General features: G+C 21.1%; 12 protein-coding genes across 12 annotated transcripts in view; 5 read left to right on the forward strand and 7 right to left on the reverse strand.

The window, feature by feature from the left end:
* Positions 1–755: 755 nt before the first annotated feature.
* Positions 756–1,820, forward strand: DDB_G0284275 (hypothetical protein; the record flags this gene model as incomplete). Its single annotated transcript, XM_633603.1, has 1 exon — positions 756–1,820. The coding sequence occupies one exon, from the start codon at positions 756–758 to the stop codon at positions 1,818–1,820; it is 1,065 nt and encodes a 354-aa protein (XP_638695.1).
* A 68-nt stretch (positions 1,821–1,888) lies between these two features.
* DDB_G0284277 (hypothetical protein) lies at positions 1,889–2,823 on the reverse strand (the record flags this gene model as incomplete). The annotated part of the gene is made up of 2 exons (XM_633604.1): positions 1,889–2,715; positions 2,781–2,823. 2 exons carry the CDS (start codon positions 2,821–2,823, stop codon positions 1,889–1,891), a joined length of 870 nt encoding a protein of 289 aa, XP_638696.1.
* Positions 2,824–3,411: 588 nt separating this feature from the next.
* DDB_G0284279 (hypothetical protein) lies at positions 3,412–6,618 on the reverse strand (the record flags this gene model as incomplete). The annotated part of the gene is made up of 1 exon (XM_633605.1): positions 3,412–6,618. One exon carries the CDS (start codon positions 6,616–6,618, stop codon positions 3,412–3,414), a length of 3,207 nt encoding a protein of 1,068 aa, XP_638697.1.
* An 899-nt stretch (positions 6,619–7,517) lies between these two features.
* DDB_G0284281 (hypothetical protein) lies at positions 7,518–10,544 on the reverse strand (the record flags this gene model as incomplete). The annotated part of the gene is made up of 2 exons (XM_633606.1): positions 7,518–8,873; positions 8,913–10,544. The coding sequence occupies 2 exons, from the start codon at positions 10,542–10,544 to the stop codon at positions 7,518–7,520; spliced, it is 2,988 nt and encodes a 995-aa protein (XP_638698.1).
* Positions 10,545–12,819: 2,275 nt separating this feature from the next.
* On the forward strand, positions 12,820–13,072 carry DDB_G0284283 (hypothetical protein; the record flags this gene model as incomplete). The annotated part of the gene is made up of 2 exons (XM_633607.1): positions 12,820–12,829; positions 12,897–13,072. 2 exons carry the CDS (start codon positions 12,820–12,822, stop codon positions 13,070–13,072), a joined length of 186 nt encoding a protein of 61 aa, XP_638699.1.
* Positions 13,073–13,988: 916 nt separating this feature from the next.
* DDB_G0284285 (hypothetical protein) lies at positions 13,989–14,240 on the forward strand (the record flags this gene model as incomplete). Its single annotated transcript, XM_633608.1, has 1 exon — positions 13,989–14,240. One exon carries the CDS (start codon positions 13,989–13,991, stop codon positions 14,238–14,240), a length of 252 nt encoding a protein of 83 aa, XP_638700.1.
* A 206-nt stretch (positions 14,241–14,446) lies between these two features.
* On the reverse strand, positions 14,447–15,008 carry DDB_G0284287 (hypothetical protein; the record flags this gene model as incomplete). Its single annotated transcript, XM_633609.1, has 2 exons — positions 14,447–14,754; positions 14,861–15,008. The coding sequence occupies 2 exons, from the start codon at positions 15,006–15,008 to the stop codon at positions 14,447–14,449; spliced, it is 456 nt and encodes a 151-aa protein (XP_638701.1).
* A 798-nt stretch (positions 15,009–15,806) lies between these two features.
* DDB_G0284289 (hypothetical protein) lies at positions 15,807–18,163 on the reverse strand (the record flags this gene model as incomplete). Its single annotated transcript, XM_633610.1, has 3 exons — positions 15,807–15,883; positions 16,001–16,339; positions 16,414–18,163. The coding sequence occupies 3 exons, from the start codon at positions 18,161–18,163 to the stop codon at positions 15,807–15,809; spliced, it is 2,166 nt and encodes a 721-aa protein (XP_638702.1).
* A 1,206-nt stretch (positions 18,164–19,369) lies between these two features.
* gatC (glutamyl-tRNA amidotransferase C subunit) lies at positions 19,370–19,770 on the reverse strand (the record flags this gene model as incomplete). The annotated part of the gene is made up of 2 exons (XM_633611.2): positions 19,370–19,710; positions 19,761–19,770. The coding sequence occupies 2 exons, from the start codon at positions 19,768–19,770 to the stop codon at positions 19,370–19,372; spliced, it is 351 nt and encodes a 116-aa protein (XP_638703.2).
* A 1,751-nt stretch (positions 19,771–21,521) lies between these two features.
* hbx10 (homeodomain containing protein) lies at positions 21,522–23,650 on the forward strand (the record flags this gene model as incomplete). Its single annotated transcript, XM_633612.1, has 2 exons — positions 21,522–22,186; positions 22,399–23,650. The coding sequence occupies 2 exons, from the start codon at positions 21,522–21,524 to the stop codon at positions 23,648–23,650; spliced, it is 1,917 nt and encodes a 638-aa protein (XP_638704.1).
* Positions 23,651–24,607: 957 nt separating this feature from the next.
* On the forward strand, positions 24,608–26,214 carry DDB_G0284295 (hypothetical protein; the record flags this gene model as incomplete). The annotated part of the gene is made up of 3 exons (XM_633613.1): positions 24,608–25,675; positions 25,766–26,003; positions 26,078–26,214. The coding sequence occupies 3 exons, from the start codon at positions 24,608–24,610 to the stop codon at positions 26,212–26,214; spliced, it is 1,443 nt and encodes a 480-aa protein (XP_638705.1).
* A 392-nt stretch (positions 26,215–26,606) lies between these two features.
* The window catches only part of rcdK (NDT80/PhoG-like protein), a gene marked incomplete at both ends in the record, with an annotated part of 3,026 nt that continues 2,295 nt past the window's right edge, over positions 26,607–27,337 (reverse strand). The window contains 2 exons of the mRNA XM_633614.1: positions 26,607–26,731; positions 26,826–27,337. The exon at positions 26,826–27,337 is cut by the window's right edge and continues 1,110 nt beyond it. Coding sequence (XP_638706.1) covers positions 26,607–26,731; positions 26,826–27,337 — 637 coding nt within the window. The remainder of the gene's footprint in view (positions 26,732–26,825) is intronic.

Raw genomic sequence — 27,337 nt, forward strand, 5'->3', positions numbered from 1 at the left:
AAATAATTATGGTACAATAATGTGACTGAATAAATATTTTTTTTATATAAAAAAAAAAATTGTCACGAGATAAAATGTTTGTCAAAAAATAAAAATAAAAAAAAAATAAAAGACTATTATTTCATAAGGTAATTATGAATGTGTTTGTGAGTTTATGAATAACAAAACAAAAAACCACAAATATCAAAAAAAAAAAAAAAGAAAAAAAATAAAAAAAAGTGTTTGTTGTGTGTATATGTGTGTACACAAAAGATCGAAATATAAAAAAAAAAAGAGAGTTAAAAGGATAAATAGCGTGTTTTTTAGTTTTTTTTTTTCTGTGCACGATTTGAATTTTTTTTTTTTTTTTTTATTTTTTCAGTTTTTTTTTTTTTTTTATTTTTTTTTAAAATTTTGTGAAACATTTGGATGGATTTGCACTCGCATTTGCAAATATTGAAATTATACCAAAAAAAAAAAAAAAAAAATAAAAAATTTAAAAAAAAAAAAAAAAAAAAAATTGGTTTCAAACAATTATTATAATAATTTTATATACAATTAAAATATGGACCAACCTAACACTTTTTTTTTTTTTGTTCAGATTCAATTATTTTTTTTATTTTTAATTTAATTTTTAATTTTTAATTTTTAATTTTTAATTTTTTTTTTTTTTTTTTTTTTATATTCAAATTAAAAACCGTTTACAATTGGATTAAAAAAAGTTGTATGGGTTCAAATCTCAAGATTAAAAAAAATAATAAAAAAATAAAAAAACAATGTCAGATATCGATGATTTTGAGTCAGATGGTGAGGGTGGAAAAATTTACAAAAAGTTTGTTATTGACCATAAAAAAAGAAAACAACACCAGTTAAAAACAAAATTAAATAATAATAATAATAATAATAATAATAATAATAATAATAATAATAATAATAATAATAATAATATTAATAACAATTCATCATCTTTAAAAGCCAAACAATTAAAATCTACGATTACCACAACTACAACAACAACATCAAAAAAAAAGCAGCGACCAATTATCTCACTCGAGAGTGATAGTGATGAAACAGAAGATGAAATTGGCTATATAAAAAAAAAAACCACCACAACCACTTTAAAACCCAAATACCCAACAACAACCACTTCAACATCAACATCAACAAGTAATAGACCTAAAAATGACCTAATATTTGATGATGAGGTTGATGAAGATAATAATAATAATAATAATTTAGATGAAGATAGGCCAATTTTCAAACCCAATAAAAAGAAAAGAGCATCTATTAATGATGAAATTGAAAATGATGATAATGATGAAGATAATAGTACTGTTAGCAATTATGATAAATATAAAACATTTGATGAATTGGATGGAAATGACAAATTCAATAATAATAATAATAGTAATAAACCAACAAAAAAGAAAACAACAACAACAACAACAACAACAAATAAAATTGATAAATTTGATAGTAATACAATTGATAAAATTAAACAATCACTTCATTATTCAGTAATTAAAGTATCAGAAGAACAAGCAAATAAATTTAATGTTGGTATTACAAAGGAAACAATGTCATCTTTGTCGGAATTAATTTTCAACGTTACAAAAGATTTAGTTTCAAAAGATTTAGTTTCGTTCGCTCAACATGCAAAAAGACCAACAAAGATAACTGTCGATGATGTTAAACTTTTAGCTCGTAGAAATGATTCCCTTTTAAATTCTTTACTTTTAAAAGAAACTGAAAGAGAAAGAGAATTAGAACTACAAGAAGTAGTAAATAAATCAAGTAAAAAGAAAGACAATAATAATAATATTATTCAATTTGATGATTAAAAACAAATAAAGATATAATTTATATTTATTTTATTTTATTTTAATTTTAATTTTAATTTTGTTTTATCTTATTTTTCTAAAACAACATTTGAATTAAATTCTCTTTGAGAAGTAACTTGATCTTGTAAATCTTTAATTTTACGATCAACACCAATGAATGTTTCTTTTGGACCAATGAATAAATTATATGGGAGTTCTTGTTGATTAGCATAATGATTTACAACTAAATCTGCTAATTTTTTAACATCACCTTGAGTTAATATTTTCATGAATGGGGTAATCATTTTGGACCAGAAATTTTGAGTATCATATTCTGGAATCATGTTGGAAACTAAAGCATTTTCAGAAACTACATGGTTTTGGAAATTGGTCATAAAATGACCTAGAACAAGACATGTTACTTTAATATTGAATGGTTTAACATCAGCACCCAAACCTTGACTAATACTATTAAGTGCTGATTTAGCACTTGCATAAGCACCATAACGAGGGTGAGCATTAATACCAGCAATTGAACCTACATTAAAAATGTATCCAAATTTTTTTGAACGCATATGTGGGAGAACTGATCTAATGACTCGAAGTGGATAGAAAACTAAGGATTCAAAGAGATCTTGGTAATCTTGTTCAGTACCTTCTTCAATTGCACCAACGACAGCATATCCGGCACAATTCACAACATGAGTTAGGTCACCAAAATGTTTAATTGTTTTTTCAACAGAATCCTTAATGTTTTGTTCATTCTTAATATCAATTTCCAAACCAAGGAAATTTGGGTTATTGGCAAAACTTAATTTTTCAATTTTTTTAATATCACGTGATGTACCTGCAACTTTACAATTTGGATTTGCAAAAATCTTTTCAATTAATGCTTGTGCAACCCCACTAGTACATCCTAAATAATATATAAATATTAATATTAATTTTTAAAAACTTTTTTTTTTTTTTTTCAATACTTACCTGTTATATACCAAACACGATTATCTTGAGTTCCTGAATCCATAGTTTTATTTACTTATAGTTTTTAAAATGAATCAAAAAAAAAAAAAAAAAAAAAATTTTCTATTTGTATAAATTTTTTTTCTTTTGTTTTTCTTTTTTTTTTTTTTTTTTTTGTATGAAATCATATTACTATAATTATGATGTTATTTTCATTGACTCCTTTTCCAAAAATAATTATTTGCTGTAAATAAAAATTTTTGGTATAAAGGATAGTTTCTGAGATTTTTCACAAAAATCCGGTAAAAGTTTTATTTTATTGGTTAAATGAGAAACTGAAAAATCTTAAAAATTAAAAAAAAATTTTTTTTTTTTTTTTTTTTTTTTTTTAAAACATTATTAACTAAATTATTTTATTTAACTTTTTTGGAAATGTTTTAACAAAACATTTAATTTTTAGATTATTAACCTTTTGAAATTTCAACAATAGAATAAACATTAATAATTATTTTAGCAGATCTTTTTACAATAACCAATCGATTGTTTCTTTATCTTTAATTGTAACAATCATATCATTATCAATTAGATTTGAGGTAATTTCTTTCCATTTCTATGATGATTCATTACGTAAAATTGAATGTAATTGTTTTAGTTACAGATCAATATTTTTTGGTTTTGATTTATAGAACATTATAAATGGTTCCAATTGGTGTTTATATTTTTTAAATAAGTAATCTATAATATCTTGCTTATCTGAAAAATTTTTGTATATAATTATACCAAACCATTCAACCATATTAGATGATAATGGTTTATCCGAATAACAATTCTCTAATTCGTTTAAAACCCTGTTGTTATTCGAACCCTCTTGTTCATCATTACCATTATGACTCTCAAATAAAGTATCTAATATAATAAATGATTCTAAATCAAATGTTTTAATTATTAATTTCAATACATTATATTCTAAAAATGGTTTTTTTAAACGATTTTCCTTTCTGAATTTTAATTCATTTTCGAAATAATGTAAAAATAAATTAATTCTTGGATTATTATGATCCAAAAGTATTTTAGAAAATGTTTTTATATTAAGTCTAACTTTACCAATATCAATCACTGTTGAAATTATAAATTGGTATAAATCGTTATTATTTCTACTTGTAAATATGTATTCGAACGTATATACTGATGTATTTAAATTATAATAAAGTAATGGTCTTTTATCATCGCCACTCTTAGGATCTCTAAAAATGGTAATATATGATGCAATAATTGGAGATAATATTTTTAAATAATAGTATGAAATGTGAGCTGAACGATCTATTTCAATATAGTTTGATATTAATTGATGAGCTGTTTTGATTTGATCAATTGTTAAATTATTGACTCTAATTAACTTTAAATATAAGAAATTTAATATTAATGATAGATTTGGTAATGATAATTGACAATCTTTAAATTTATTAATTAAAAATAGAATCATATCAATTAAATCTTTATATAAATATTTGGATGTATAGATTCTATCATGATTATGATCTTTAAATGCTTTTTCATTTAATATTAAATCTTTATCAATTAAATTATCAAGAATAAATTGAACACCTTCAAAATTTAAAAGTTCGATAAATGTTTGCAATAAAAAAGAGGTTTCATTTGGAAAGTTATTGAAATTGACTTTAATTTTAGAGAGATTGATTATTTGACATGTTTGTTGAGTTGGTATTTTGTATTCTTGGAATTTTTCATTTTCATGATAACCTGCTGAATAGTCCCAATTCTCTCCTTGATCGAGGTATGAGTTAATATAAAGCCTTCTTAAATTGTAATTTAAAGTTTTAATTACTAAAGTACCCCAACCAGTATAGTCCACCAATAACTCGTCTATAGAATCACAAATAAATCTTAGGTATTTCATTGAATTTCTTGAACCAAATTGAATTACTTGAATCATATAATACTTAAATAAATCTTTATTGTCATTAAAGTTTGATTGGTTTAAACCATTGATTAATGATTCAATATCATCATGAGTACGTAAAATGTGAATATTACACAACTGTTTATTTGAATCTAAAATTGGTAGTACTTGCTTAAATTTGATTCTTGCATAATCTAATAATTCCGATGTACTAAAATCAAGTTTCATTTGTTTTAATTTTGAATGTAAAGCATTTCTTATATTTAAAATACTACAACCACCTGTTTCTATATCTGATAGCCAATCGATTGTTTCTTTATCTTTAATTGTAACAATCATATCATTATCAATTAGATTTGAAGTAATTTCTTTCCATTTCGATGATGATTTATAACCTAAAATTGAACGTACTTGTTTATTACCCAAATCATTAAGTTTCTTTGTTGATATTACATCATTTAGTGGCTTTTCATCAAAATATTCTATAATGATTGATTTTTGTGATGTGTAGATTTTGTAGAACATAAAAATATCGTTTATATTAATATGATTATTTTTGAATAAAATATCGAAATATGATTCACAAATATATTTTGAATCTAATTTTCCAACATTGATTTTTAAATTTTTTTTCAATAGATACTTTAATATATTGGTGTTATAGGTTTTTGTCATGTAATATATTAATAATAATTGAACTTCTTCATTGAGTTGAATGGTATCAATTGGTTCATTATATTTTTTTAAATAAAATGCATATAAAATAATTGATTTTGATTCAATGATTAATAATTGAAATAATTGTTTAATTGATTGAGATATTGTACAACGTCTATGTTTACCATTTTCAATTATTAAATCAATTTGAGTTTGAATTGATGCTGGTATACTTTTTGAATTACTATAATAATCATTGTTGCAATAATACAATTTAAAATATAATAAAACTGAATTGATAGATAAAGAGATACACTCAAAATTTCCTTTAACATGTTTTATGTAGTTATAAATAGCATAATCAAATTCAAAACAAAGACTAGAAAGCATATTTAAATGAATTATTCTATAAACAGAACGCCCAATATTTTCATTTCCCAGCTTATCAATAGAGAAAAAATCCCATGAAATTCCATTAGAGAGACTAAATCTTGTTTGAATATTCTTAAATCCAAAAGGTATTGATTTTTGATATTTTAGATAACAAGCTACATCCGCACCTCTATATATACCTGAAAATATTTTTTTGGAATCTTGAAATATTGAAGATGGCGATATTGGAATACTCGATATTATTTTCATCTTTTCTTTAAAATCTTCACTACTGATTCCATATTCACAATAATATAAACATTGATTAATGAGATAATTTCTTTCATTTTTGGTTAAAGTAAATGGTTTATTATGATTGATGGACTCTTCAAAAAATTTTAAAACCCTTTTTATTAATTTTGGATGATTTTTTTCGAAGATTGAGTCTATATGTGTTGTAATATTAAAGGTTTGCAATTCTTCTGGCCTATATTTTATATATATATCAAATAAACCCACTGATTTGATACCCCAAATCTCTCTGAATAAAATCTCTGGATCCTCTCTAGTATATAGATAACCCTTAAAAAGTAATAATGAATATACCTCTTTGAATACTTCTATATCTTCTATTTTATTAATGATTTCATTATATCTATCATCATTATCATAAGGATTGAAATCAACATTTCTTTCTATTCTCTTAAAAATTAAATTTTCATCTGCTTTTAATTTACATATCAAGAGTTGGTATTGTTTATGTTTTATCATTGAACCTATGGATGTAATTGTTTTAAATTTTTTACTTTTATGACAACATTTATTTTTTAAAATATAACTTAATAAATATTTATTTTTAAAAACTTTCCAAAATAATAATTCATTATATTCATTATTCATTATTAACATTTATTATTATTAATATTTTGAATATTTAAATATTGATTATTATTATTTTTATTTTTGTTTGGGTGAAAAAAAAAAAAAAAAAAAAAAAAAAGAAAAAAATGGAAAAAATGGGAAATTGAAAAGAAAAAAATGAAAAAAAGAAAAAAAAAAAATTTTGTCTTAGATGCAAATAAATCTTTTTTTTTCTTTTTATCTTCAAAATTCATTTCAATGATCAATTAAATTTGAATGAAAAATCTTTGATATATAAATTGAAATTTTATTTTATTATTAGAAAATAAAAAAAAAATAAAAAAAAAAGCTCTAAATTTAAATCTTTTTTAACAAATAAAGATTTTTTTTTTTGACAATTAAATAAAATCTTTTTTTTTTTGACAATTAAATAAAATCTTTTTTTTTTTTTGTTTTTTATTTTATTTAATATTATTATTATTATTTAATAAATTATCTCTTAAATGATTTTTAATTCATTTCGGTTATTATTATTTTATTATTTTTATTATTTTTTTTTCATTGGTATTATTTTATTAAATTAACAAATATCATTTATTTTATATTTATATTTACTATGTGGTAAAATTTATATCGATAAATATCTTTTTTTTTTTTTTAATGTTGTAAATTATTTAATAAATTTTTTTGTGAATGATTAAAAAAAAAGAAAAAAAAACAAATAATAAAATTAAAAAATAACAAAAAAAAAAAAATTATTACTCTATATTACTATTATTTTTTAATTGTTTTTTTTAATTATTTTTTTTTTTTTTTTTTTTGTTTTAATTATTTTATTTGGTCAGTCTTTAAATAAAAGTAAGAAAAATAAAAGGAGTTTTTTTTTTTTTTAAAATTTATTTATTTTCTGATTTTAATTACACATATTTTTAGTTTAATAAACAAAGTTAACTTATTGCTTCGAAAACATAAGGTTCGTGTGTTTGTCTTATGATTACTATGATTGCAATTAAAATAAATACCAAAAATCCAAAGATTGAGAAAGCAACTTCCACAGAATTGAATAAACGTCTTGAAAAGCTAGTTGGTTTTGTTAATATTAAATCATCGTCATCATTACTACTACTATTGCTATTGCTATTATTATTATTAGATGATTGATACTGTTTTAAAGCCTCGGTAATTTGTGATAAATTGCTGTAAGAGTTTACTAACAACATGTTTTTATCTTCCATATCACTAAGTTTATTATTTTTATTTTGTAGTAAAAGTTTTAGTGATTTATTTTGCTCTAAAACTGTTAAAAGTTGTAATTGATTTGAAGATGTTGTATTTTTATCATTATTATTATTATTATTATCATTATCGTTATCATTGTTACTATTATTATTATTATTATTTTTATTATTATTATCTTTTTCATTATTTACTAAAGTTTGTTGATGTAATTGTAAAGTTTGTTGAGTTTGAGCTAATTCGATTTGTAGTTTTTGTAATTTTGAATTTAATTTCGTAATGATATTATTTTGATCATTATTTTCTTCGGATAGTGATTTATTACTTTCAACTTGTGTCTTATTAAATGCTTGAAGATTAACGATTTCAGCTTCTAACATTTCAATCTTTTGAATTAATTCCATATGATGTTGATCATTTGTAACTGTTGATTGAGTTAAATTATTATGTGCCATTATTTTTGATTGTAATCCAAATGTTGATTCTCCTAATTGATTATTATTATTATTATTATTATTATTTGATTGAAGTTGTGAAACATTTAAAATATTTTTAGATTGATTTAAAGAATTTGGTTGGGATGAAGTAAGTGGTGGTGTATTTTGTTGTTGTTGTTGTTGTTCTTGTTGTAGTAATAATTGTTTTTGTTTTTCATTTTCCATATTTATAATTTGATTAAAATATTCTTCAGATTTTTGTGATAAATTATTAAATTTATTTGTTATTGATTTTAAATTCTTTTCAATTTCTAAATTTTTTATAATTAATTCTTCTTTTTCTTTTTCAACCAATAAAACTTTTTGTTTTTCTTCTTTATTATTATTTCTCAATGTAGATAATTGTTTTTTACATTCTTCTACCTGTTTAGCTAAATCATTTTCTTTTTTCTTATATTCTTCTAATTCAGTTGCCATTTGATAATCTCTTTTCTTTTTTTCTGAATCTTTTAAATTTGATAATTCTTTTTTATTCTTTGTATTCTCTTCTTGAATAGTTTTAATTTCTAAGCAAAGTTTTGCTTGTTCCTCTTCTAATCTTTTATTTTTTATTTTAATTTCTCTATCATTCTAATGAGAATTATTAATTATTAGTAATATATTAAATACATATGTAAAAGTTAAATAAAAAAAAATTAAATTAATATGAATATTTACATCTTTATAGTTTTGTAATTCCCTTTTTGTTTGGTATAATTCTTCTTGAAGTTTTTGAATTTGCTCAGGTTGATAATAACTCTCACCAAATGAACCACTTACACCTTCAAATTCACCTGAATTACCATAAATTGATGTTGAAAAATAAGCAGGCTTTTGTTGTGGTTGTGGTTGTTGTTGTTGTTGTTGTTGTTGTTGTTGTTGTTGTTGTTGTTGTTGTTGTTGTTGTTGTTGTTGTTGTTGTTGTGGTTGTGGATGTGGTTGTTGTAATTGAAGTGGTGAATGAGTTAAATTGTTATTACCTTCATTATTGGTATTGTTATTATTACTATTATTGTTGTTGTTGTTGTTGTTGTTACTATTATTAGTATTATTATTGATTGAATTTTTCCCATCTTTATAATCACCTAAATTATTAATTGGGTGATTTTGAAAGTCATCAACCTCTAAACTATCATTTAATGATTGTTTATCTTGTTTTTCCATTAAACTAATGATAACACTATTTGATACGTAACCATCATCAAATGGAATTCTAAGTAACATCTCTTGAAGCATATCTTCTTCTATATCTGGAAAAAGATCGAATAGAATATACTTTAATTCAGTTTCTGACGTTTTATTATCTGGATTATCTAAAATGTATTGGAATTTCAATTCTGATGATTGATTCATCTCTGATTGTTGCTGTTGTTGTTGACTGTCGAAATAATAATTTTGAGGTGTTTGAACAAAACTTGATGGTTTTGCTGGTGTATTTGACGGGAACATAATTTGACTATTATGATTCTTTTTAACTGTATAATGTGGTGAAGGTGGTACTATATTATTATTATTATTATTATTATTTACATTATTATTATTTGTTGTGGTTGTTGTTGTTGTTGATGATGTTGTTACTGTTGATGATGATGATGATGAGTTGCTACTAAAAATTGAAGATTTAAGAGCAGATGAAGGTTTTTTTACACTATTTGCCATATTCTCACTAAATGTTCTAATTAAAATATTTTTTGAAGGTGATTCATATGGTGATCTTAAAAGTGAGGAAGAACCCGAATAGTTGGTTGGGTGTAATTGTAAAGAAGCTCTTTTGTTTGATGAACCACTGTTTCCCTCTAAATCGCCTAACTTTAACTCCTTTGAATCAAAACTATCACTGTTTCTCTTTGATTTCATTGTTGACGACGAAGATGAAGTTGTTGCTGTAGTTGCTGAGGATGTTGATGTAACAAATACTTGTTTATCTAAATCTAAAAATTCATTTTCATTATATTTTACAAATTTATTTTTATATGTTTCAATGTTATCATTATTAATATTATTATTATTATTATTATTATTATTATTGTTTTCATTATTTGTATTATATAAAGGAATAGAGGTTGAGTTAGAATTTGTAGATGGTGATGATGAATTTAAATCTATTATAGTTTCATCGTTATTTGAATTTGTAGTTATACTTTTTAGATAGAAGTCGCTAGTACTATTGTTTGTGTTGTTATTTGAGCTCATTATGTTTATGTTATTATTATTTTCGTTTGGAGTTGTAGGTGTTGAATCTGTTTGTGATATTATATCCATTATTTGTATATATTTATATATGTATATTTTATATGATTATAGTTTATATTTTTTTCTCGACCCCTCTTTACCACTTATTATATTATTATATTATTACTATACAATTGATAGATAGAAATATATTTATTATTTGTTTATAAAATGTATGAAAAACAATTTAAAAGCTTACGCGCTCTTTTTTTATTATTATTTTATTTTTTTATTTATTTGTTTATTTATTTATTTATTTATTTATCTATTTGTTTTTTTATTTATTTATTTATTTATTTATGCGGGTGTGTTGCTTTTATTATAATAATACACAAAAAAAAAAAAAATTTTATTTTGGCAAAATAAAAAAATAAAAAAAAAATGAAAAAATTTAAAAAAATAAAATTAAAATGTGTAAAAGAGGTGTTTTAATTAATTGATAATGCCAAAGATAGGTAAAGACACTAAAATAGAAACAAATGCAATTTGAGTTTTTTTTTTTTTTTTTTTTTTTTTTTTTTTTTCAAAATTCTTTTTTTTTTTTTTTTTTTTTTTTGGGTCCAAACATGACCCCCTTTTTAGGGCCCCAAAAATTTTTTTTTTTTTTTTTTTTTGAAACCCACATTTTATACTTTTTTTAATTTTATTTTTAAAAAAACCTTTTAAAAATTTTTTTTTTTTTTTTTCCTTTTTTCCTTTTTTTTTTTTTTTAAAAAACCATTTTTACTTAGTAACTATATTTTAAATTTGGACATTCAACAATTTCCTAAAAAAAACATTGGTTTTTGGTAATAAAAAAAAAAAAAAAAAAAAAAAAAAAATAAAAAATAAAAGAGAGTGGGGAGAATTGTAAACTTAATTTTTTTTTTTTTTTTTTTTTTTAATTAAAATTAATTAGAGTAGCGTAATGCATATGTTCTTATAATAGATTTAAAATAAAAATCTTAAACACTATTTCTTTTTCAAAATGTTTTTTAAAAAAATTAAAACTATAAATACTCATTTTTAATAATCATTTCAAAACAATATTTATTAATTGTACCATTAAAAATGTTATTCAGTATCATTTCTATTTTGTTTACTACTTTATTTGAATTTATAAAAAAAATGATTGAATAAATTATTTAAGTAATAAAAAAAATTAAAAATAGTTATAAAAAGAAATAAAAAATTTATATAATTTAAATGGTAAACTTTTTTTTGTTTTGGGAATTTATTAGTAAAAAAAAAAGAAAAAAAAAATTCTCCATGGATCTGTGTTTAATTTTGTTTTAAATATTGTGTGTTTGATGTTTTTGAAATTTGCAAATTTTACAAAACAAACAGATTTTGACATTTAGTATTAATTAAAAAAAAAAAAAAAAAAAAAAGTGACCATTTTTTCTTTTTTTTTCTCCCCCCCCCCTAATAATAATTTTGAATATAACTTAATTAAAGATCATTAATATAATTTAATGTTTTTTTTTTTTTTGTTTAAAAAAATAATATCTTTTAAAAATTAATGTTTAAAAAAAAAAAAATTTAAACAATTAAAATTAAATAAAACTTATTTAATTTTGTAAAACTAAAAAAAAACAAAAAATTTTATTAAGTTTTTAAATAAAATAACAATATTAATTTTTTAAAAAAATAAAACAGGTAACTTTTAAAATTAATATTAATAAAATTTAAAAAAAAGTGAATAAAAAAAAAAAAATTTAATGTTATTTTTGAATCCATTCAATCAATTGTCAAAATCATCATCAAACTCTAAAGCGATGCCAACCTAAATTGAAAATCTCAAACTATGAATATGTTATTTAATTATTGGATAATGCCAAAGTTTTGAATGGCAACAAAGGAAACAAAAATCAACATTTTGGGTGAGAATCTCCATGATGCCAATTAAATAAATCACTCACTTTTTTAAAATAAAAATTTAAATAAATTATTTTATTAAAATTTAATTGTAAACAATTTTTTTAATTATTTTTTTTTTAAAAAAATTATTTATAACCAAACATTGTTTTTTTATTTAAGTAGTTCATTAAAATGATCCTGGTTAAATTTTTTTTCTGTTTTGACAATTTTATTTTATTATAAGATTTCAAACAAATTATGTTTTCTCTCTCGAGAACATTTAAATCTAATATTTTATAGATTTAATAAAAAAAAAAAAAAAAAAAAAAAAAAAAAAAAAAAAAACTGAAATTTTATTTAATTATATAATTGTTTTTTTTTTAAAAATTAAAAAAAAAAGTGTATAAAAACCAAAAAAAAAAATGAAATAATAATCCAATACTTTATTTAATTAAAACTAAAAAAAATGTTATTCAGTAAGTTTTAAAAAAAATATATGAAATAATAATGAAAAACCTCTCTAATACTGTTTTTTTATAATAGAATCATTACAATTAATTTCATTGAAATCATCATCATCAAACTCAAATACTACATTTGGAAATGTTTTATTAAATGGACAATATCAAAGTATCAACAACGTTACATTCTTAGATCATACCAAGGCTTTAGCAGATAGCGCAAAAAATAAACTCAATGCTGCAATGCATAATCTATAAAAAATAAATAAAATTTATTCATTTATAAACCATTCCTATTGGTGGATCCATGCCATCTGAACCAAAATCATTCCAATTTAATAATAACAGTTAAATTAAAATATTTTTACTAATTATTAAATAATTTATCATTTAGATGTAAGATTTATCCTTAGATGTAAGTTTCTTGGTTCATCAATATCTTTTTAACCAAGTTCATTTTTACCCTCGAAGAATTATTATTTTGATTATTTTGATTATTTGGATCTCTCTTTATTTACTATTTGATTTTGACTATCACCTTTTTTTTTTTTTTTTTTTTTTGAATTGGATATTGCAATCGTTAATATAATTTTTAAAAAATTTTCATAATAAAAATAATAAAAAATAAATGTATAAAGAAATATGTGAATGAGTAAAATAAAAAAAAAAAAAAAAAAATATAAAATTTCTTTTTATTTCATTTTTTTTTTTTTTCGAATTTCAAAACCCGTAAAATTTCAACGTTTTAAAACAATTAAATTAACCTTGGGTTTCAAAATAAAAATAAATAAAAAACCCCCCCCTGTAAAAATTATTAAAAAAAAAAATAAAATCAAAATTAAATAGGGCACCAAATGAAAAAATAGTAGTTACTAGGATTTTAAAAAAATAAAAGAAAAAAAAAAAAAAAAAAAAAAAAAAAATAAAAAATTAATTATTCACTTTTTTTCACAATTAACATCAATAAAGGCCGAAAATACAATGAATACCCACTACTACAACTACTACTCAACCAATTCCATTTGATTATGAAGAAAGAAGAAGAATATTATTTATTGATCCATATGATAAAGAAAGAATTGATGGCTATAACAAAGAACTTCGAAATTTATATAAATTTCAATTATTGGAAAGAGTTGCTTACTTGGCAGTTCAAGAACCATATTATGTAGATATGTTCTCAAAATTAAATTACAAAGGTACATGTATAAACTGTAAAACAAGTGCAAAGTATGTTATTGAAAAGTTCATTTGCAACAAATGTCAAAGATTAGTAAATAAAAAGAGAACTGAAGAAATAAATGCAAAAGACAAAGAATACTTTAGGATCTTGACTCAAAAGAAATCTCGTGAGCTTAGAAGAGCTGCAGAGGCAGAAGCAGAAGCAGAAGCACTCAAGAATCAATATAATCAAATTCAAAAATAACTTCATTCAAATTTTAAAAAAAAAAAAACAAAAAAAAAAACAAAACAAAAACCCTCCCCTCCCACTGTATTCACCATCTCTTTACTCTTTATAAAGGAAAATAAAAAATAAATTATTAACATCTTTATTGTTTTTTTTTTTTTTAAATTAATAAAGTTATTTTCATTAAACGATTGTTTTATTAAATATTTAATTTTGAAATATTATTAAAATCTTATACTTTTAATAATTATTGGTGGTAGATTACTATTTTTTAAAATAAATCCAAAAGTGTATGGGTCTTCTATCGGTAGGATACCATCAGCAAAATCAGGAACAGTAATTTCTTCAAACTCTTTTGAATAACGAGCATTCCAAATTGCTGATGATTTTAACATTGCAAACTTTTGAACACCTAAAACAATTTTTTTAATTCTAACACCACAAATATTTGTAATTGTTCCTTTAAATTGTGCAGAGTCTGGCCATGCACCTTCATTTGTAATATTTACTTGAATAATTGTATATGCTTGTGCTATTATTATTATTATTATTATTTTTATTATTTTTAAAATCAAATATATTAAATTAAATTAAATTATAAATCAAAATAACTCTCTATATATATTTATTTTACTTACCTTCTGGTCTACAAACTGCTGTTGTTTGAAGTGAAACACAAAATGAACCATTTTTGCAACTTCTTGGTCCACATAATTCTAATGAAAATGTGTAATTTATAAATAATAAAGAGAATATTAAAAATAATCCGAAAGCTGTTAGTTTCATTTTAAATTAATAATATTTTAAAAAAACTCTTTAGTTTTAGATAAAGATTTATTAAAATTAAAAAAATAGATAAAAAAAAAAAAAAAAAAAAAAAAAAAAAACAAAACAAGTGAGATTTTATAATTAAATAAATAAAATTTAAAATCAAATAATTTTATTTTATTTTTATTTTTTTTATTTTTTTTTTTCATCAATTAAAAATGTTGAATAATTCTTTTTTTAACTTAACAACATCTTTATAATTTTAAAAAAAAAATTATCTCTTAAAAATTTTATAAAATTATTACCTTTTTTTTTTAATATTTTTTACCAAAAAAACACCCCAACATAATCATTTTTAAAAAAAAAAATATAAAATAATAAATTTGTTTTTTTTATTTTGTAAAAAGAAAATATTTCAATAAAAACATATATACATTAACCTATTTATAAATATAATTTGGTTATTAAAAAAAATTTTAAACCATAATTCCTTTTTAGGTTTTTACAAATACAAAATCAGAAAAAAAAAAAACCTAATTTTAAAAATACATAATGTTTTTCTATTTAATAATTATTTTTTTATTTTATTCTTTTTTTTTTTTTCTTTTTTTTTTTATGATTTTTTTTTTTTTATGACTTTTTTTTTTTTTTTGGGGGTTTGGGACTTTTTTTTTTTTTTTTTTTTTTTTGGGAAGGATATCCACAGATAGTTGTAAAAAAAAAAAAAAAAAAAAAAGAAAATGGTGGTTTGGGGGTACATATATACGATGCGAGTTTGTTTATACAATAAAAATTAAGTTGGCAATAGCTATAAAGTTAACGTCTAGTTTTAAAAATAAGATTGTAATCTTCCATAATCTCATTTTCTTTAAGACTATAAACAATGGATGGCGCTAAATTTAAAATAATTGTTAGTTACTGATTCCAATGAACAAAGTGTTTTTTTTTTTTTTTTTTTTTTTATTTTAAAAAAAAAGAAAAATAATAATAATAATAATAAAATAACATACGATTTTGTTTTTTCTTTACAGATACAGGTTGTTGTTGAGTGTTTGGTTGTTGAGTTCTTCTTCTTGTTCTTGTTGTTATTCTTGATTCATTGTCGACCATTCTCATTGATTCTTTTTCTTCTGAAATTCTCTTTTGTCTCTCTGATAGGGTAGTAACCATTTTCTCTCTGAGATGAGTTGCCTCTTCTTGATGTTCATCTTCGTATTGTTGTCTTTCGGCTTCATACATATTCATAATACTTTGAATTTGATAATTTTTCCAATTCTCTGCGATCATTAATTTTTTATCTTTTTTATTCTCTAATTCTCTTATTCTTTCTTGAAAACTAATATGTTCACCTATTTTTTGAAAAAAAGAAATAATAAGTATATAAAATAAAACTACTAAAATCTATATTATATAATATATTTACCTAATTTTATCTCGTCAATTTCTTTTTTTAATTGAGTTAATTTATCATTAAAGAATTTTTCTTTTAAATCGGTAAACTCTTTTTCTAATTTTTCCATATTTCCCAAACACTCTAAACGTTTCTTTGTTTCTAAATCAGCTTCTTTGTTTGCACTATAACTACTCTTTGCGATTGAAACCTCTTGATTCCTATCTTTTGCGAAAACAGATTCATACTCTTCTTCCATATCATCGTCATCATCGGTTACACTATTAGTTACACCATTTGATCCTACATTTTTCGGTGATGTTACCACTATATTATCTGACATTGTCTGTCTCTTTTTCTCTAATTCTTCTTCAATCTTTGATTTATCAACTTCTTCATATGATTCTCCTCCATTTTGTTTTTCTTTATTATTATTATTATTATTATTATTATTATTGTTGGTAGTTGTATTCGAATTATTTGGAGGCGTTGAAGGAGATGGAGCTGTTTTTTCTTTATTCTTTAAATCTATATTACTATTTGATTCTATATTAATTGGTGAATCCCTTCCTTTTTCTTGTGTACCATTTGTATTATTATTATTGTTATTATTGTTATTATTATTATTAGTATCAGTTTTTGTTGATACTGATTCATCTATAACCATCTCCTCTTTATCATCATTTATTATATTTTCAAGTTTTTTATTTTTATCATTGTCATTACCATTATTATTATTATTATTATTATTATTATTATTATTATTATTATTATTATTATTATTATTATTATTATTACTACTATTATTACTATCTACATTTTTATTTTCTTTTTCATTATTATTATTATTATCACTACTATCTATTATTGGTGGTGATGATTCTTTACTTAATTCTTCTTTACCATTAATATTTTTTACATTTTCTTCTTGTTTCTTTTCTTTATCTACATTTTCAAAGTTTTTGTTATCTTTTTCTTCTAATTTTTCTTCAGGCTTTTCTTGAGGTTTATCTTGAGGTTTTTCTTGAGGTTTTTCTTCTGACTTTTCTTCCTTTTCTTTTTCTTTATCCATTTCCTTTTCTTTTTCCTTTTCTACCTCTTTTGTTTCATTTTCTACTTTTTTTGTTTCCTTTTCTACCTCTCCTATTTCCTTTTCGACTTGTTTTGTTTCTATTTCTTTTTCTACTTCTTTTTCTTTTTCTTTTTCCTTTTCTTTTTCTTTTTCTTTTTCTTTTTCTTTTTCTTTTTCTTTTTCTTTTTCTTTTTCTTTTTCTTTTTCTTTTTCTTTCTCTACTTCTTTTTCTTTTTCTACTTCTTTATCTTTATCTTGTTGGTCTTTCATTACCTCATCCTCTTTTTCCTTTTTATCTTGTTCTTTTTTCTCATCTTTTTTTTCTTCAACTTTTTCCTCAATTTGTTGTTTTGGTTTTTCCTCAACATTAGTTTCATCTTTTTTCTCCTCTACTTTTTTTTCTGTTTCTTTCTTTTCTTCTTTAGATTCACCTTTTTCATCGGTTTTTTCTTTTTCATCTTTACCATTAACAGAGGTGTTGTTATCGTTTGTTTGATTTTCTTGTTTACTATCATCTTTTTTTACATCTGTTGTTGCTGTATCATCACTCCCACTACTCTCTTTTTTATTTTCTAAATCTGCAGTTGTTGAATCAGATGCTGTGGCATCTTTTTTTGGTTCATCAACTTCCATTTTTTGTTCTTTTTCGCCATTTAATATCTCTTTACTACTATCTTTTAATTCTTTTGATTTCTCTTCATCTGATTTCATTTTTTTTTTTTTTTTTTTTTTTTTATTTTCTGTTTATTTTTTTTTTTTTTTTTTTTTTGACAATAAATTATTTTTATATTTTTTTATAATATTTATTAATAATTATTTAATTATTGTTATTATTATTATTATTATTATTTATAAAAAAAGAATGAATAGATTGCGATGAACTTCATTCGCATGTGTTTTATGAAAAAATATATTAAATGAAAAAAAAATTAAAAAATTAAAAAAATTAAAAAAAAAAATTAAAAAAATAAAAAAAAAAAATAAAAATAAAAATAAAAAAAATTAAAAAAAAAAAAAAAAAAAAAAAAAAAAAAATAGAAATACAAAGATAGTTAAAAAAACATCTAACTGTTATTTAATTATTTTTCCTTATTTCTTTTATATTTTTGATGTAATTTTTTTTTTTTTTCTTAATACATTTATTTTATTTATTGTTTTTTTCATCCCATTTCATTTCTTTTTTTTTTTTTTTTTTTTTTTTTAATTTTTTTTTGAAATTAACGGTATTGAAAATACACAAAAATAGTTTTAAAGAAAACTAATTAAAGCAATTAAATATCTTACATTAAATCTTTAAACTATTATTGTTGTTACTATGTACTATTTCTATTATTATTATTATTATTATTTATTATTTATTATTAAAATGTTGGTTGTGTTTTTGTGATGTTATTTTATTGGTGGGTGTTGCGTTTTTGTTATTATTTTTATTCTTTATTACTATTACTTATATAATATATTTTTAAATCAGTTCTGTAGTATTGTTAATTTTGTTTAAAAATATCTCTTTTGATTATTTGTATATCAGTTTTATTATATTTTGTTTTTTTTTACTTTCATATAATCTTTTTTTAATTGTTTTTAGTTTCTCTACCTAAATCATCACTCATCACTAATATCTGATCTTCTTTTTTAAAAAAAATATATTGTTACTCTATTTTATTTGATTCTTTTTTTTTAAAAAATTAAATAAATATTGCTTTGGTTGTTGATGTTTGGTGAATATTTTTTTTTTTTTAAATTTTATTTTTTTAATTTTTTATTTTTTTATTTTCATTTTTTTTTTTTTTTAAAATTTTTTTTTTTTTATTTTTTTTTTTTTTTTTCTTTTTTCATATTTTTTTTTTTTTTTTTTAAATACCCAAAAAAAAAAAAAAAAAAATCTTAAATATAAATGGAAATAACAAAAAATAAAATTTAAAATTCATCATCAATTGAATTATTTTTATTACTTTTTTGGGAATTTGTATGTGAAGAAATTTGTTTTGGAACAGTAAAGAAGCCACCTTGGACATTATTTGAATGATCTAAAATATGTTCATGGTCTTGATTTACTGTTGTTTGTTCAAAGTGTAATGTTAATTGTGTATCCTCTAAAATTGAATGAAGTGGTCTAACATTCTCTGTATTTACTGATTGAATTGATTCAACAGAATTTAAAAATCCACCTAAATCATCACAATATTGTTCAACTTTATCTTCAGGTATGGACAACATTGCCAAATTTGATAGTTTTTTTAATCTATCTTTACTAATTACTGATGATTCATCATTATCCTTATTTTTTAATAATAATTCCTTAACTGACCAACTGTCATCCCATCTCTAATTCCAAGTAAGAAAATAAAAAAAATAAAAAAAATAATAAAATTAAATTCAATTAAATAAATAAATAAATAAATAAATAAATAAATAAAGAAAAAAAAAAAAATGATTAAAATAAAATTCAAAATCAATATATTAATAAAATTATTATAATAATAATATTACTATTATTATTAAATACAAATAAAAAAAATAAAATAAAAAATTTTAAAAAAAATAATTACAATGTTTGATGAAAAATATCTTGAATTTTGGAAAATATTATTAATATTTATTTTATTTTTTCGTACAAAATTGGTTGACAATAAATATCTTGAGCACATGATTTATTTTTTTTTTTTTTTATTTTATTTTTATTTTTTTTTAATTTTTTTTTTTTCATTGACACAGAAAAGTGAAAAAAAGTGGAAAAAAAACAAAATAATCAAAAAAAAAAAAAATGATCAAAAAAAAAAAAAAAAAAAAAAAAAAAAAAAGTAAAATAAAATTAAATAAAAAAAATAAAAAAAATAAAAAATTTCGTACAATCTAACGAGTTATTGTTATCATTTAATTTAAGTTAATAATATCCTTTATTTCAATTGTTTTTTTTTTTTTTTTTTTTTTTTTTTTTTTTTTTTTTTATCAATTTGAAGGTGTTATTATTTCTATTGTTTCTATAATTTTGGTTTAAAAAAAAAAAAAACAAAAAAAAATATAAATATAAATTATTTTTTAATTTTTATAATATTTTTTTTTTTTTTTTTTTTTTTTTTTTTTCCGGTTATTTTCAAAAGGGGGTTTGATTTGAATTAAATTATAATAACCCGTTTAATTTTTTTTTTTTTTTTTTTTTTTCTTTTTATTTTTTTTTTTTTTTTTCAAAAAATCTATATCCAAAGACAAAATTGTGGTTTTAAAAACAGTAACATAGGATTTTTTAATTTTATTTTTTTTTTTTTTTTTTAATTTTTTTTTTAGCAATTAATAAAAAAAAAAATTTTAAAAAAATACGAAATTGAGGCGCTTGCACCATATAATCCAAAAAAAAAATTAAAAAAAAAACAAAATAAAATTAAAAAAAATAAATTAAATTAAAAACGTATTTTAAAAAAAAAAAAAGCTATAATGATATCTGGTTTTTTATGCCATTTTTCGTTTTTTTTAAATTAAATTTTTTTCTTTTTTTTTTATTTTTTTTTTTTTAATTTTTGATTAATTATATTAAAAAAAAAAAAAAAAAAAAAAAATTATATTTAAAATTTCATTTGTCACATTAGCAAAAATTTATTAATATATCTAGTCGAATAAAAAAAAAAAAAAATATATATATATAAATATATATATAAATATTTTTTTTTCCATATTAATATTTATTTCTAAACAATTCTATTTTTTTTAAAAAAAAAAAAAATCAATCTTTAAATTAAATACCTATTATTTTTAATATAAAAAAATTCGCCTAATTTAAAAAAAAAAAATTAATTTAAAAATTATAGAAAAAAAAAAAATATAAAAAATTATTATTTTTTTTAATCAATACCAAATTAAAATTATTACAATAAAAAATAGCCTTTTTTTCTTTTTATAATAATTAATTAATAATTAATAATTAAAAAAAAAAAAAAAAAAAAAAAATAATATTTTCCCAATAAAATAAAATTAATAAATTAAAAACCGAAATTTTTAATATTAAAAAAAAAAAATAAAAAAATAAATAAATAAATAAATAAACAAATAAATAAAAAAAATAAATAAATAAAAAATGCAAGAAATAATAACAAATAATATACCAACATTTAAATTACAAAATGATGTTGATATGGTTGAAGAAACTCAACCAACCACACCAACTACCCAACCAACCACACCAACCACAAATACTATTTCCACTACCACTAATACTATCACATCAACATTAAATACAAATAATATTTCACCAATTTTGGAAGAAAGTGAAGAAGAGGATTCAAATGAATTAATAATTGAAACTGATGAAAATAATACATCTGTTTCTGCTACTGGTACCACTCCAACATCATCATCATCATCATCATCATCATCACCAACAAACACAACTACCACCACCACCACAACAACAACAGCCACAACTGCCAATAATGATTTTAAAAATATAACCAGTAATAATATTAATAAAACAAATTCAAATGTAAATACAAATTCTGAAATTAAAAATATTGACAACTCAATTATGAATAGTTTGAATAGATATAATAATATTACAACCGCTTCACCAAGTAATAGTACAATGATTACAATGAAATCAGCAATTTCCTCATTGGACGAAATTGTAAAAAATACAATGAAAGCTCAAAGAGAAAGTTTTATTGCCAATGAAGATAAAGAGTCACTTCCAGAACCTCAAACAAATTCCAATGTTAATGGAAACGAAGAAGCAAAAGACGAAAAGTATGTATTTTTTTTTTTTTATTATTACTTCAATATCTTTTTTTTTTTTTTTTTTTTTTTTTCCAACCCCAAACCGTAACTTTTTTTCGTTTTTTTAATATGTGGAAAAAAAAAAAAAAAAAAAAAAAAATTCCAACCCAAAATTAATTTTTAATTTTTCTAATCATTTTTTTGAAATTTTTTCAATTTTTTTTTTTTTTTCCAAAAAAAAGGGAAATTCATTTATTAGCTAAAATCTTATTAAATTTTTCATCCAATGGAATTGCTGTACCAAATTTATCAGAAAGTTCACCAGCAGTATTGAATACTAAATTAAAGGATAGCTCAAACTTGGTTCCATACGGTGGAGATTTAAATACCAGTGTAAATGGAGTTGTTGGTAATTCCAGTGGTATGGTCGACCTTAGTGCTAGTACTGGCGATTTATTAGGTTCGTTAAATGCTGCCAATAAAAAGAAAAGACAAAGAACTAGTCCAGAACAATTGGCCATTTTAGAACAAATTTTTGAAACTGATAAAATGCCAAGCCAACAAATTAGAGTAAGATTAGCCAATCAATTGGGTATGTCATCTAGAAGAGTTCAAATTTGGTTCCAAAATAAACGTGCTAAAGTAAAGAGAGGTGGTCCATTTGGAAAAGGTGATGACAATGATGATTTATTCGCTGAGGGTGAAGATATAATTGATGAAGATGAAGATGAAGATTCATCTTTAACAATTGATGAAAGTGGTAATAATAATAACAATAGTGGCAACAACAACAACAACAATAATAATGGAATCATGGGAGGCCATGGTATGTTATCATCATCTCCAACCAATTTAAACACATCATCTGATAATATTGTACCATCAATTTCACCAATGTTAACTTCAATTAATATAAATTCATCATCATCAACACCAACTTTACAATCTGTAAATTTATTAAATAATACTAATAATAATAATAATAATAATAATAATAATAATAATAATAATAATAATAATAATAATAATAATAATAATCATACTACTACCACAACTACAACTACTACTACAACTACAACTTCATCATCACCACCATTAACTTCATTTAATTTCCAATTAAATCAATCATTAAATAAATTAACATCACCACCATCACCACCATCAATAGTACCATCACCAAATAAAAAAACCAAACAAATGGGTGGCTTCAGTTTAAATTCAACTGCTTCTTCTTTACCATCATTCCCACAAATTAAATTAAATTCAAGTTCAAAACATATTCCAACTGATAAACAAAATAATTCAGATTTTTCAAATTTTAATAATAATAATAATAATAACAATAATAATAACAATAATAATAATAACAATAATAATATTAATAATAATGGTAATAATAATAGTAATAATAACGATAGTAATAATAATAATAACAAATCCAATTTTTCCGATTATCAACCTTTAAAATTTCATAATAGTATTGTAAAAAATTAAAAAAAAAAAATATTGTAATTTTATAAATATATATTTTTTTTTTTTAAAAAATTAATATTGTAATGATTTTTTAAAAAGTAGTAATAGTAGTAATAGATATATAGCTGTAATAGTCAATGCGTGACTAAGAGAATCCTCCACCACAAATTTTTTCAAATATTTTTTTCAACTCCCGCCTTTATTTTCCTCAACATTTTCCTTATGATTCCATTTCAAATTTTTACATTTTTACCATCAACAACCAAAAAAAAAACAAAAACACCAAACACTCAAAAACCAAAAAATCAAAAAAAAAAAAAATTTATATATAATAATATAAAAAAAGTGTAATGATAAATTATTGTAAAATTTTTTTTTATATGGAACATTCACCAAATTTCTCATTTTTTTCTAAACATTTCTCTTCATATCTCTTTTATAAATCTCAATAAAAAGAATTATTTAATATTTTATTTTTAAAAATTTTTTTCATTTTTTTTTTATTTTTTTTATTTTTTTATTTTTTTATTTTTATTTTATCTTTATAAATCTCAAAGGTCATTTTTAAAATAAAGGCAGGTTTTTTTTTTTTTTTTTTGAAACTAGCCAACTTAAAAAAAATATATTTTCCATACAGTTTTTTTTTTTTTTATTTTGGATATTATTGGTCAAAAAGAGTATGATTGATTTTTTTTTAATATTTTTAAATCGTTAGTGAAACTATGTAGATATTTAAAATTTTTTTTATATTTTTTTTATATTTTTTTTATATTTTTTTTATATTTTTTTTATATTTTTTTATATTTTTTTTATAATAAATAGGAATTATTTTTTTTATTTTTTTTTTTTAAAAAAAAAACATTTATTTTAAAGATTAAAGTAATATATAATATATTTAATATATTAATATTTATACTTTTATAAATATATTAACTTTTTTATATTATTGTTTAATTTTTTATTTTTTTATTTTACAGAATGTTACTATTAAAAGCTTGGATTTTATGTATTTTACTTATTGGAATTAGTTCAATAGGTTATTGTTCAATTAAACTCGATATTAATGGTAGAGAAAGAGGCCATATAAAAAATAAAATTGATTTGGGTAATTTGGCAGATACAGATTTTTGTGATTTGTTAAATAAAGCTGTGATGTTTTACAAAGTCCAACGTGCAGGTCGTTTACCAGATGATGATATTCCATGGAGAGGTAACTCTGCATTACAAGATGCAAGTCCAGGTTCTCAACCAGATGCAAATGGTGATGGTGATCTTTCAAAGGGTTATTTTGATGCTGGTGATCATGTAAAATTTGGTTTCCCAATGGCTGGTTCAATGACAATGTTAGGGTGGGGTTATCTTCAAAATAAGGAAGCCATTGAAAATTGTGGCGCTTCTAAAATCTATCTTGAGGATTTGCAATGGGGCTGGGACTGGTTAATGGCAGCCCACATTTCTCCAAATGAATTTTGTGGTCAAGTTGGAAATGCAGAGGCTGACCATGCATATTGGGGCCCACCAGAATTAATGACAATGCCACGTCCAACAATGATGATCGATCAAGACAATCCAGGAACTGAATTAGCTTTGGAAGCATCCGCTGCCCTTGCTATTTGTTCAATGGTCATGCAAGATATTGACCCATCCTATGCAGCCAATTGTCTCCAGCATTCAAAGGATCTCAATAACTTTGGTGATACATACCGTGGTATCTATTCAAATAGTATTCCAGATGCTCAAAACTATTACAAATCATTCTCTGGATTCAATGATGAGTTGGTATGGGGTAACATTTGGTTATACAAAGCCACACAAGATAAATCCTATTTAGATAAAGCTGTAAACTACTATACTGAATATAATGTTGGTAAAATGGCTCAACAAGATTCCCATGATTGGGATCTTAAAGCTCCAGGTGCTGCATTATTACTATCTCAAATCTTCCCTGGTAATCAAACTTATATCAATGACATTGAAGGTTTCTTAAATTGGTGGTTACCAGGTGGAGGTGTTCCATACACTCCAGGTGGTTTGGCTTGGATTAGAGTAAGTTTTTTTTTTTCCATAAATGTCATAAATCACCAGTTAAACTAATATTAAAAATAATTATTTATTTAATTTAATATTTTCATTTAGATGTGGGCACCAGCACGTTATGCAGCAACAACTTCCTTCCTTATGAGTGTCTATGGTGGTGATAAATATACATCATTCACAGTTAAACAAATCGGATATATCCTTGGAAATAATCCAAATCAACAATCATTTGTAGTTGGTATTGGTCCAAACCATCCAATTAATCCACATCATAGAGCTTCTCATCATTCTTTAACTGATAATATTATGTCACCAGTTAATAATACTTATTTACATTGTAAGTTTTTGTTTTTTTTTTATTTTTTTATTTTTAAATAATAATAATATTAATAAATTTTATTTAAAATTTAGTGGGTGCATTGGTTGGTGGCCCAGGTCAAGATGATTCATACAAAGATGATCGTACTGATTATGTTAAAAATGAAGTAGCATGTGATTATCAAGCTGGTTTTGTTGGTTCATTAGCTTTTTTAGCTTCTCAACAATAGATTCTTATGTTTTAATATTGTCAAATTATCATTATTCGACTCTCAAAAAATAAACTATATATTATTTATTATAATTTTGTTTAAATGTTTTATTATTATTATTATTATTATTATTATTATTATTATTATTATTATTATTATTATTATTATTATTATTATTATTATTATTATTATTATTATTATTATTATTATTATTATTATTATTATTATTATCAATAATATTATTATTTTTTCTTTTAAAGTTTTTAATTTTAATTTTAATTTTAAATTAAAATTAATTAATAATATTTTATTAAAGAAATAAATAATTTTACAAAGGTTTAAATTTAAATTTTTTATTATTTTAATATTACTTATTTATTTTATTTTATTTTATTATACTATTTTATTTTTTAATTATCATTATTATCAAAATTATGACGACGATGATGACTATGATGGGTTGATGGTTTATACATATAGAGAGCAACCAATAAAAAGGTTATCATGAATATAATCAATAGAATAGTTTGATTTTCTAAAAAAAAAAAAAAAAAAAAGGAATATAGGTTAATAAATAATTTAATTTTTTTTTTAAAAATAAAATAAAATTAAAAATTAAAAAAACTTACTTGATTTCTTTTTTAAATTTTTTAATTTTGATTCATAGGTAATTAATTTTAATTTCATTTCATCCATTTGTTTTGAAAGTTCTTGAGTTGCACCAATTGTTTCCATTACTAAAGCTTCATTTTTAATTACTAAAAGATTTTCAATTTCTTGGCCATTTACATTCTTATTACCAATGGTACGTACTGCATTTGGTAAAATTCTTTGAAGATCTTGGGCGATAACACCTCTATCACAATTATCTAAATATGGATCCCTACCATTCATATGAGTCCATTGTGGATTATATTTATAGTCGTAAAGTTTCATTCTATTTACATTGTCAAGATTTGATTTTGAGTCGATCGATTTCAAATCATATTTTATTCTTAAATCTGATGGATGATAAACACCTTCAGATGCATAGATTGTACCTTGAACTGAAAGTGCATATGCTGGATTCTCTACATTAATACCAACTTTACCATTATATACAATTGATTTTTCTGTGTCACCTGAATTCCAATGACATTTA

The sequence above is a fragment of the Dictyostelium discoideum genome (assembly GCF_000004695.1).
Source record: "Dictyostelium discoideum AX4 chromosome 4 chromosome, whole genome shotgun sequence".
NCBI classification, from domain to species: Eukaryota; Evosea; class Eumycetozoa; order Dictyosteliales; family Dictyosteliaceae; genus Dictyostelium; species Dictyostelium discoideum.